The 12,248-nt window shown below is 38.1% G+C and overlaps 1 protein-coding gene across 2 annotated transcripts in view; it reads right to left on the reverse strand.

The window, feature by feature from the left end:
* The window catches only part of daw1 (dynein assembly factor with WDR repeat domains 1), a 67,501-nt gene that overhangs the window by 9,153 nt on the left and 46,100 nt on the right, over nt 1-12,248 (reverse strand). For both annotated transcript variants that reach the window (XM_055645561.1, XM_055645560.1), the window contains exons 8-11: nt 10,410-10,516; nt 7,575-7,677; nt 5,223-5,337; nt 330-406 (exon numbers count right to left, since the gene is read on the reverse strand). In XM_055645561.1, coding sequence (XP_055501536.1) covers nt 330-406; nt 5,223-5,337; nt 7,575-7,677; nt 10,410-10,516 — 402 coding nt within the window. The remainder of the gene's footprint in view (nt 1-329; nt 407-5,222; nt 5,338-7,574; nt 7,678-10,409; nt 10,517-12,248) is intronic.

The raw sequence follows: 12,248 nt of genomic DNA on the forward strand, positions 1-12,248 counted from the left end.
AGCCAATACTGTACACTGTTAACTAGTTCTCCCAGGATCCTATGTGATCTATCCTTTCTGAGCAGCCTACCATACGGAACCTAATCAAAGGCCTTCTGAAATCCAAATATCTATGGCCCAGCCTTCATCAAATTTCTTAATTACTTCTTCAAAAACTCATTCAAATTCATAGGACACGACCTCCCACAGACAGCACCATGCTGACTATTCCTATTCAACCCATCTTTCCAAATCAATGTATATTTTATCCATCAGATTCCGTGAATCCACAGTAGCTAGAGTAAACCTCACTTAAACCCCTAAATCCGGCAAGTCTCTTCCATACCTACCTTGGAGATTTCTCCTTCATGTCCTTCCAGCTTCACCATACACTTGCGGTTTGCAGCACTGTAAACCCTTGCAGTACCTTGAAGCAAAACATGAATATATTCAGCATCATGGCTTCTCTAAGAATTTGGGACAAACATGGAAAACAATCCCAATAAAGACATGACATCCTCCCATAGTTGGGTGCAAGTTACAGCTTGACAAAATTTCAACAGCTGGAATCTACCAGGGAATGATTCCTGATATTGATTTCACTTAGGCAAGAGAATCCAGGCAATTATCACCTTTAAAAAGGAAAGTAAGTCAGATTTGCATTTGTGTAATGCAATCACAACATGGAGATGTATTAATGAACTTTAAGCCAATTAAATACTTTTTGAAATGTAATCATTTTTATTGTGATTCCTCTAAAGATCACTGAATTATTCCACAAATACTTGTGAGTGGCAACTACATATTCTCAGGAAGCAAATATACCTTAGGGCATGTAATAATTAAATCCACCAAGCCACACTCCGAGTTCAGTTCTGAAACTGAAAAATGTATATAATGATTTAACTTTTTAATGGAGCTATTAAAATTTGAATAATTAAATTGTTCTTATGGACTAGTTAAATAATTAAGCAATACAATTCTAGTGAAAATTAAAAAGCAATGTTGGCTAACATGCCAAGGCCTCCAATATTCCACATTTATTACTTTTTATATTACTCATGTATTCCACAAAGCTAAACAGGCATACATCTAAAAAAAGGAAGTACTGGAAACACTCAGCAGACAAGGCTGCATTTATAGAAAGCGAACCAATTAGCATTTTAGGTCCAGGACTCTTCATCATCCTGGTCCTGAAACATGAATATTTCTCTTTCCACAGCTTCTGCAGCATATTCTATTTTTACTTTAAGATTTCCAGCATCCACAAATGTTTTTGGTTAGCATTTAGCTAACAAGATGATGTTCATATAAGTATCATTTTGTTTCATTCATTGCACACTACTGCCATTCAATTACTCAAGTTAAATGCTGCTATTCATTTAGATTTATGTTTATTAATGCCGGGTGTACTGAGATAGGGTGAAAAGCTTTTTTTTTTTGCATACCATCCAATCAAGTCAGATAATACTGTATATAAATCAAGTAAAACTTAAGTACAATCGGTGGCAAGGGGAAAATACAGAGTGCAGAATATAGTTCTCAGCTCCTCAGCATTCAGTCATGTTAGAAATAATAAAATTTGTCCTTTTAAATTTTCTATCTAGTAATATCCTTTATCACTCATTCAAAAAAATGGTTTGTGTATGTGTGTAACTTTGAGCCTGTTCCACCATTCCATGAGATCACATTTGATGTGCAATTGTCATTGATCAATTGATGCAATTGTAATAATTGAGACACCATCAACAGCTACTTACAGAAGTAATATACTATATCTCTCTACGTCACTGTCTATATCTCTCGTTTCCCTTTCCCCTGACTAGTCTGAAGAAGGGTCTCAATCAGAAACGTCACCCATTCCTTGCTGCCTGTCTCGCTGAGTTACTCCAGCATTTTGTGTCTATCTTCAGTTTAAACCAGCATCTGCGTTTCCTTAATCTACTATCTTCTTTGTTTGAAGAAAAAGTTTGAAAACTGCACTGTGTTTAAGATGGAACTGCAGATGCTGGAAAATCAAAGGTAGACAAAAATGCTGGAGAAACTCAGCGGGTGAGGCAGCATCTATGGAGCGAAAGAAAAAGGCAACGTTTCGGGCCGAAACCCTTCAATAAGAATGGTTTTGGCCCAAAACGTTGCCTATTTCCTTCGCTCCATAGAAGCTGCCTCACCCGCTAAGTTTCTCCAGCATTTTTGAAAACTGGTTGTAAATTTTAGACAATATCATGTGATCCTAAATAACCAGAGAAAACAGTTTAACGAATTAATGTCAAGATAGTTTTAATTTTATATTGTAAACCTTTAGCTCAAATCTCCTCTTAATTTCCTGGAAGTATAATCTCACCAGCAATTAGAAAACCACTATTTACATCCTGATCCAGTTTAAATTTACCAGTTCCTTTATCAGGCTGCAAAGTGACCTGGTGCATTTAACAACACATTTTCAGTTTTGAAAGAATATTAACTGGAATTTATGTGTAAAGGTGAAGTAGAGTGATGCCACATGAGGTGCCTGTACCAATTTGATGGGAATTGACAATAAAGAATACTTATACTTATACTTATTTTGTGCGAGATCAATCAGCAGTGACATTGATTCATGCACAAGACCTAAGGTGTCGTGCCCAATAGAATGGACTTGGACATTTTGTATTTACCAAGCTTTTCTTATGTTAGCTCCTGCCTTTGCTGAGCTAGTTGAAGAATTGCAGCAGCCTGCAAAGGGAAGGGGAGAAGAGAAAATCAACGCCAGAGATAAAATTATGCACTAGGGACATGATCAACCCACGGTCAATATAGGGTCAGCAAAGAGGCATTTCACTGGGGAAGCAGGGTGGATTGGGAGAGATGATCAGTGGGAAGGAGACGTTGTGGATATCAGCAGCATCAGATGTGACTGCTAGGAGCCCACGTTCCTCTGTAATAAATCAAAATGTTATGTGGAGAATGTCACTGATCACCTACACTATTATGCTGACTGGGTCTCAGTTACAAGGGATATGTTGATGGGAATTGTGCAGTGTTGAGCCACCAAACTAAAACACTGCAGTACTTTTTGAAAAAGTACCCAGTGGTGTTAGCTCAGGATTTAGCACCAGCAACAGATAAAGAATAGTAATATCACTATGGTGTGTGACTTGCAGGGAAAATTGCAGGTGGTGTGTTACTATGTGCCTCTCATTTTGACATTCTTGATGGCAAATCATAGTCATTTTTCTATGTTTTAGAATCTTACAGCAGTAAAGGAAAAAAAGGAAAACACATCTTCCCCGTACCACATGTAATGTGATACATCATGCGGCACCAAATTCACTGAGACCATTCTGACTCTTGCTGTTGCACCCGCTGATATTTAACTCTTCCCACCATCCTCACTGAGAATTGCTGTCACCAATGCACACACCCCACTGCTATACAGGGATGGATGGGTCATACCACACGTTTTGAGATCACCACTGTTGGTGCGGCGCAGTAAAGTGTTTGGCTGTGTAGATCAATGGGGCTCATGGCACAATGCTTAGAACGATGGTTACTGGGTCAGTGGTAAAGGAAGCTAGCCGGATTTAACCTTTTTAGCAGGGAAGGGAGTGAAAAGAGAAATAAGTCAACAAGGAGAGGGAACGGGACAGGGGGAGTGAAAGGGAAAAGGAAAAGGAGAGGGGGAAGAGAAAGAGAGGGAGAGGGAGAAGAAGAGGAAGAGGGGGAGGGGGAAAGGAGGGGGAGAGTGAGAGGGAGGGGGAGGGGCAGAGGAAGGAACAAGGGTGTTACAGAGAGGAGAAAGGATGTAAAGTGGGAGGGAGAAGTTGGTAAATGGGAACTAAACGAGTGGGATGTAATGATAAGGGGGAAAGAGAATTATGCAGGAGGGAAAGATGCCCACAGGACCCAAACACTCCTCTGCTTCAAATCTGGAGTTTGGTAAGATTCACTAAGATTCCCCCTCAATCTTCTAAATTCTAGCGAGTACAAGCCGAGTCTTTCCAGTCTTTCTTCATATGAAAATCCTGACATCCCAGGAAATAGTCTGGTGAACCTTCTCTGCACTCCCTCTATGGCAAGAATGTCTTTCCTCAGATTAGGAGACCAAAACTGTATGCAATACTCCAGGTGTGGTCTCACCAAGGCCCTGTACAACTGTAGTAGAACCTTCCTGCTCCTATATATACTCAAATCCTTTTGCTATGATACCTTTGTGTGTATGGTCCTCAGTTCCCAAGGAATTGTAAACGTAATGGAATATTTAGTGATTATTTCTGAGCGTCCCACTTCTGACCTTATGATGGCTAGGGAGTCTTTAATAGCTAAAGACAGTACACTGCAGAACACTCCCCATTGAATTCCTGTATCAAAGTTATGTGGCTCTGATAATTCAACATTCATACCAATTTCCCTGGCTGCAAGTTGTTCAGCCCACAGAGTGTCATTACCCCTTCAGCTCTTTGGGTCCTCATTGAGCTCTATGTTTGGCTCTATTGAGTTAACCAATTAAGTGATTCAGAAACAAAACAGAACTGACCATTGGTGAACTGATCATTGACCGCGGTGAGACACTTTTTCAAACAACTGTAATTGTAGCTATTTAATTCACTTTACAGTTTCACATTAACAATTTTAGTGGGCAATATGTAAAAAAAACATACTTCTCAACCAATAAGGGTTGATTCACTGCAGCTACAATAAAGGGAATAGTCAACTGAACCCATGGTTCTATTTAGTGAGCTCTTTCAATGAGGCAGCCATCAAGGGAAAATATATATACTCTTTGATCAGTTCATTTCTAAAATTCTCATCTGCATCTCACAGGTAAATAGCCTCCTATTCATAGCCTACATGTATAACCACTGCATCAACGTGTCTGATGTTATAAAATCATTAGTATAGACCTACTGTATATTATATCTGCAAGAATTAATGGGTAGGTCATCACACATTGATTCTGCTCATTGACTAAGGTTAATTCAGAGCAACAGAGGCTCTTGAAATAGTATCTGTCTGATAATGAATGAATGCCCTGAGATTAACATCGAAACCTTTACAAGAAAGAAAATAACTCAACCAAAATTTTAAAAAATCTGTCTTCAATGGGTATGATTATAATAGCAATGGCAAAAACCTGAGAGCATTTTATTGAAAGCGGGGCATGTCAAATTGACATGCAAACACCAATACATGATGCAAAAAATAAAAACGGCTTTATGAAAATACACAGACTCTATTCTGAACCTGGTTGCGAATCCACCTACCATCAGCAGAAGCAGTTGCTATTAGCTGTCCTGTGTAGTCAAAGCACACATCAAGTACTTCATCTTCGTGCCCAGACAATGTTGCCACACACTTCCCACTAACTGCATCCCACATCTGGAAAATATCAGTATATGCAAGTCAAATGAAGCAATCTTTAAAGAGCCTTGAAATGAAATTAAAAGCAACATTTGTGGCAAAGAAATACTACACAGGAAAGCTACCTTAGATTATCGGGTAAATACGCTTTGAAGGCTGATCAGTTAAAACCTGATGATATATGAATAAGCTCAAGTTTACCCCTTGAATGAGGATGGCCAAGTTTGGAGACATGTGTGAGCATTCCAGCAACAGATGAGCTGAGACCGAGTATGGAGATAGGTAACATTATTGAGATGGGTGTAGATAGTCTTGTCAATGAAAAGTAGGACAAATACATGGATTGGAAAGTTTAGAGGAATATGGCCCAAACGCAGGCCGGTGGGACAAATGTAGATGAGCCATCTTGGTTGGCATGGGGATGTTATGACAATGGTCCTGTTTCCACACTGTCTGACTTTATGATTCTAATATGAGTATAAAGCTATACACACATTGCTAAAGAATCTAGTAGATGTAGGTATGTTGGAAAGCCTACCTGAAACGTCGCTGAAAATCTGTCCTAGCCAGTGTGCGCGATTTTGGTGCCGTTTAGAGGGGGGCGGGTTTAAAACGTGATTTTCTCTAGGCTGTTCCAATCGAAGATGTTCAGCCTAGTTAATTATTAACGAAAAATCGCTGGAAGACCCCGTCGCAAAAGCTATTATTAGTTTTAAAGGCCTTGTATAATAGTTATAGTAGTTTAAAAATCAATCTCTAAACAAGCGACCACCGGCAGCCATCAGGGTCGCATATAGCAGACAACAGAAGGTAGGCTGTTTATTTTTACATTAAAAAGGGCTTCTTAAGATCCCTTTATACAAAGTTTAATGTTGCGAGTAGCTAATTTTGGGCCCATTATATCCCGTAGTATTTTTCTGGGCATTGAGGCACAAATCTAGCGCACTGTGAACGTTCTAAACCAGCACGTTCACAGGATCCCACTAGAAAACTGATTAAATTGACTTTAATTTACAGCAATTGAACACTAAATTCCTTCCATTTGGCCTAAAAATTAATGTAAATGAGATTTAAAAATCATGTTTTATTGTGAATTATTTATGAATATTATTTGTCACTTAGGCTATTTAAAAATGTTAATCATATATTAAGAAATGGATAGACGTTTAGATCTAGTAATTGAAGTTTGAAATTAGCTACACTTGGGTAACTAACTAATTATATGCTTTAATTTCAGGTCATCCAAGTAAGATTATTTTATATTTGTTTCAGAATGGTTCAATCTACGATAACTGAAAATTTCATTCAGTTCTCTTAATTTTTAAGAAGGTTATGGGCTTTTGACTGCACACGATCACAGCTTTTTTGTTATGTCCATAGAAAATCAATAGGGAACAAGATGCTTATTTCCGAGTATGAAAATGGCCATAACCTTTTAAATACTTGAGATATGAAAGTGAATTAGGTGTCAAATTAAACTTATTTTTATGCTTTATCTGATGGGATAAATTACAGACTTGATTGTTTAAATCTCAAAATGTTGTAACATTGCTAGTAAATGTTCAATCACCAAGGCCAGTTGAGAAAGAGTTAATGACAAGACAATGAAATGGTATTGAGGATCAGTCAAATATTTATTTGGAAGAAATTTCCATTTATTCATTAGTCCATGAAGGAAAAGCAGTGTGGTAAATATGAACTTATGGAGGGTCCACAATAGGTGACAGTGAGGTTGTGCTACATATCATCAGGAAAAATGTAATTTGATGCATTTTCAAATAACAATGCTGAAACTAAAGTATGGATCCATTGGATTATTACCTTGTTTAAATACAAATTTGAATATTAAAATTAAAACGACTGGGATTTTCCTAGCAATGTCCAAGCAAATGCGTTGCAACTTCCTCTGCCCATACGGGCTAGAAATAAAGTCATAACCCTATTGAATAACAGAGCTAAAGATCGAGACATTGGCAATGTTCCTGCCTATTCAGACCTCTCAAATTACATGCATCTTGATGGTTCATCTATCATTTCATTGGATTAATTTTTAAGAATGAGACCAGAAGAAATATAAAATAAGAATTAGCAATGTAATAAAAATTATATTCTAGGCGATCAGTGATACATAATGTAATGTCAATACTGAGCCATTTCACACTTAAATTTCTCTCTGATTGAAGCATGCAGTTCAAATTATTTAAAGGCCATGGAAATTTATATAGTATGACAATGTAATTTATTGTTAAACCTACCGTGCAAGTTTTATCCATTGATCCAGTAGCAATAAGTGAACAGTCCCAGTTAAACTGTGCACTGCTAATCTCTCCTCGATGGCCAATCAGGGTGTGCATTCTCCTAACAGATCACAACATTAAAAATGGACAGTTAATATGTTTCAACTATTACGCATGCAAAGTTTAAATTATGACTGTCCCTATATTTAGATATGAAAACAAACTACAAACAATGACAGACTAAAATGCTGGAGTAACTCAGCGTGTCAGGCAGGATACCCAGCACAACATACAGTGCATTGAGAAAGTATTCAGACTCCTTCACTTTTTCCACATTTTGTTACATCACAGCTTTATTCTAAAATTGGTTACAGTCATTTTTTTAAATCATCAATCTACGCACAATACCTCATAATATAAAAGCGAAAACAGGTGTTAGTAATTATTGCAAAATAATTAAAAATAAATAACTGAAATATCATATTACGTAAGTATTCAGACCCTTTGCTGTAACTCTCAAAATTGAGCTTTGGTGCATCGTGTTTCCATTGATTATCCTTGAAATGTTTCTACAACTTGATAGGAGTCTACAAGTGGTAAATTAAATTGATTGTACATGATTTGGAAAGGCACACACATGTCTATATAAAGTCCCACCGTTGACAGTGCATGTCAGAGCAAAAAACAAGCCATGAAGACAAAGGAATTGTCTGTAGACCTCCGAGACAGGATTGTGTTGAGACACAGATCTGGGGAAAACATTTTTTGGAGCATTGCAGGTCCCGAAGAGCACAGTGGCCTCCGTCATTCTTAAATAGAACTTTGAAACCACCAGGACTCTTCATAGAGCCTGGTCAAACTGAGCAATCGGGGGAGAAGTGACTTAGGATAAAGACTTACTAACATATTCAGGGAGACCAGTCAGGATCGAGGTAAAGATGAACGGAGCAAAGTATAGAGAGATCCTTGATGAAAACCTGCTCCAGAGCGTTCAGGACCTCGGATTGGGGCAGACGTTCACCTTCCAACAGGACAACGACCTAAAGCTCACGTCCAAGACAACGCAAGAGTGGCTTTGTGACAAGTCTGTGAATGTCCGTAAGTGGCCCGGCCAGAGCCCGGACTTGAACTCGATCGAACATCTCTGGAAGGCTCTGAAAATAGCTGTGCATCGACACTCCCCATCCAACCTGACAGAGCTTGAGAGGATCTGCAGAGAAGAATGGGATAAATTACCCAAATACATGTGTGTCGAGCTTATAGCGTGATACCCAAGAAGACTTGAGGTTGTAATCACTGCCAAAGGTGCCTCAATAAAGTACTGAGTAAAGGGTCTGAATACTTATGTAAATGTGATATTTCAGTTATTTATTTTTAATTATTTTGCAAAAATTTCTAAACACCTGTTTTCACTTTTTTATTGTGGGTTATTGTGTGTAGATTGCTGATAAAAACAAATGAATTTAATCCATTTTGGAATAAGGCTGTAACGTAACAAAATGTGTAAAAAGTGAAGGGGTCTGAATACTTTCTCAATGCACTGTATATAGATGACATTTTGGGTCGAGAACCTTCTTCATATTGGATGCCTATGGATGAACAAGTTGATATACAAAATCGAACACTTTTTTTGGATACATGCAGGAAACCCAGAATATTCTTTCTCCACTTGTAAGGTCCAAAAATCAGTGCAGGCATCACACATTAGGCCATATTTTAGCCAGTGCTTTGGCATTATTTAAAGAGGGCATGCCTTTAGCTGGGAAGCTATCAGTCAGCCAAAAGTATTTGGTCTGCCCAGTGATCACTCACATCATCCTTTTTTCTGAAGATAGACAGAAAAAGCCCGAGTAACTCAGCGGGACAGGCAGCATCCCTGGAGAGGAATGGGTGACGTTTTGGGTTGAAACCCTTCTGCGTCCTTCTTTCTTACAGTCTAAGTCTTCAGAGCACCAACCCCTTCGTCCATCATCACAACATCCGTGCCCAATCTTCCTCAATCTTCTCTGTTGCCCACTTATGGAAATCTACCTCTACCTAGAGATTCTCCCTGTCCTCTGCAACTCCCATCCATAATGTTGCACCTTCAACTCACAATCCACTGCTGGATTGATTCACTTCACATTAGACTCTGCTTGATGTCAGAACTCATAAACAAAAATGTCTTTGTGTGGGGTTTGAAATGTAGGGCATGGTTTATTCCACGCAACATGTTGTGCGTAATAGAACGAGCCTGCTGCAAAGCCTCGTGCAAATCCAACAAGGGACTTATCATGAATAGCTAATTTGGCATATATTTACAAATGCTTAAAAACCTCCTAGGCTATGTTTTAAACAGTAGTTCATTTCATGTTAAGAAATAAATATCTCGCAGTTGCTGCATAAAGTATTAAATATTACATGACCACATGACATCCTGAGCAACGTTTTTTTGAATTTAGACACTGCTACAATACAGAAAACACAGCAAATGATTGTGGATTTGTAACGGTCATGTTGATTCTATTCCTTTTGCAAATGGGATGTTGTGAATGTTGTGTAGCGTTCATTATATTTTTCAAGAGTCACTTGATCAAGTTTCAAATATGAAGGTACATAATGTTAAAAGGAATGTAACTAAAATGATCAAAAATTAGCAAGTGAGAAAAGTAGACAGAAATTGGGATGTAGATCTACTGTCTACTGTCTACTAGATATAAATACATTGCAAGAGTCTGTGCTCAACTCCATTTCCCCCAATAATTTATACAAAGATGCAAGACATTATATATTAAATTGACTCAAAATTGTATTGGAATTTCCAAAACATCATTAAAAAATAGGCTGAAGTATAAAACAAAGCAATTTACGAACCTTCCAGATCCCACATCCCAAACAGAAACTGTATGGTCAAAGGAGCCAGTGATAATCTTATCTCCGGTTGTATTAAATGACAAAGAAATTATTTCAGCTGAATGACCCTGAAAGAAAGAAATAAAGGTATCAGAAAAGGTCAACATGAACTTCTGAAGTTAAATCATAGGAAGGTCACATTGAAAGTGAAGTTTTAGTCAAAGGAAAGGAAAGCAGAACTAGCGAAGCAATATAAACATATGTACAATGTTTGATTTAAGAACAAGAGAAGGCTATTCAATTCCTCAAGACTTCTCCAGCATGTAATAAGAAAATGGTTGATCTTCAACTCCACATTTCTGTCTATCAGGCGTAACATTTTATACCATTTCTTAAAAATCTGTTTACTTCTGTTTTCAAAGTATCCAGGAACTCTACCTCTACCACCCTTTGAGGATGAGAGTTCCAAACACCTACAAACTTTGGAGAAAAAAATCTAATTTTCTCTCCATCTTAAATGGGTGATCCCTTATTTTTAAGCTGGTTTGTTCCAGGTTTGTCCACAGAAAACATCGTATTAATGTCCACTGTCGAGACCCTCACGATGTTATGCATTTCACGCAAGTCTCTCTCTTACTCTTCTGAGCCTTTGTGGGTATGAGCCTAACCTGTTCAACCATTTCTAATGGCCAACCCTCTTCTATTCCAGATATTAATATAAATCTTCTCTGAACTGCTTCCAATACATTTACAAACAATCATCAATGAGGATGTTTATATGGATATGGAATATAAATATTGATTCCACATTGGATCCCAATCTTATTCCCACTCCATTAATTTATCCATCACCCTTTGAAGCCTCTCTATGTTCTCTTCACAATTCACTTTCCTATCTAACATTATGTAATCAGTATATTTAGCAAACAAAGCTTTGGTACCTTCATCACTATCTAAGATGCTACTTTACAGTGAATACAGCGCTGGAGACCCGGGTTCGATCCTGACCGGGTTCAGTGCTGTCTGTACAGAGTTTGTATGTTTGGCGCAGACCTGTTTCCATGCTGTATCTCTAAAGTGCAAGTGATCACCCCGTATACTTGCACTACCCTACACACTAGGGACATTTTACAATTTTTACCAAAGCCAATTACGGTAATCTACAAAGCTATACGTCTTTTGAGAGTGGGAGGAAACCGGAGTACCCGGAAAAAACCCACAGAGTTACAGGGAGAACATACAAATTCTGTACAGGCAGCACCAGTGGTCAGGATTGAACCTGAGTCTCTGGTGCTGTATGACAGCAACTCTACCACTGCACCACTGTAGTATTGTGCTATCACCCACACAGAATTTTCTATCGTTCACTATAACTTTGATGTTGCATCTTATCAAATGCCTGCTAAGAATTTAAGCTCAATATAAAAATGCATGAAAACACAGTTGGAGCAGCTGTAGGTCGCCATCTTTGTTAGCTTCAGCGCTTCTTCATGCGCCAGTTCCCCATATTCCTCAAGTTTTACATGTTTCAATTATTTGGACTCTCCCCGTCTCTCTCTATAATAAGATAATATTCTGCCTTTTGGCTCCTCTTACCAAAGTGCATGACCTGACACTTACCCACTTAAATTCTATTTGTTAGGTTTGCGCTCATCACTTATCATCTTTATACACCTTTGCAGAATCATCGGTAGGGCTTTCCATAAGACTGCACAGCATATTTTGGCCTGCACTATTATAATATAGCTACCAAGTATAACTGATACTTTATTATATTATTAGTGTATATTTATTGTCATGTATTGCATTAATATGACTGTAAAGCTGCAAATTAAAATGTCATTGTTCTGATCCCGGTGC

The sequence above is a fragment of the Leucoraja erinacea genome, chromosome 14 (assembly GCF_028641065.1).
Source record: "Leucoraja erinacea ecotype New England chromosome 14, Leri_hhj_1, whole genome shotgun sequence".
Taxonomy (NCBI): Eukaryota; Metazoa; Chordata; class Chondrichthyes; order Rajiformes; family Rajidae; genus Leucoraja; species Leucoraja erinaceus.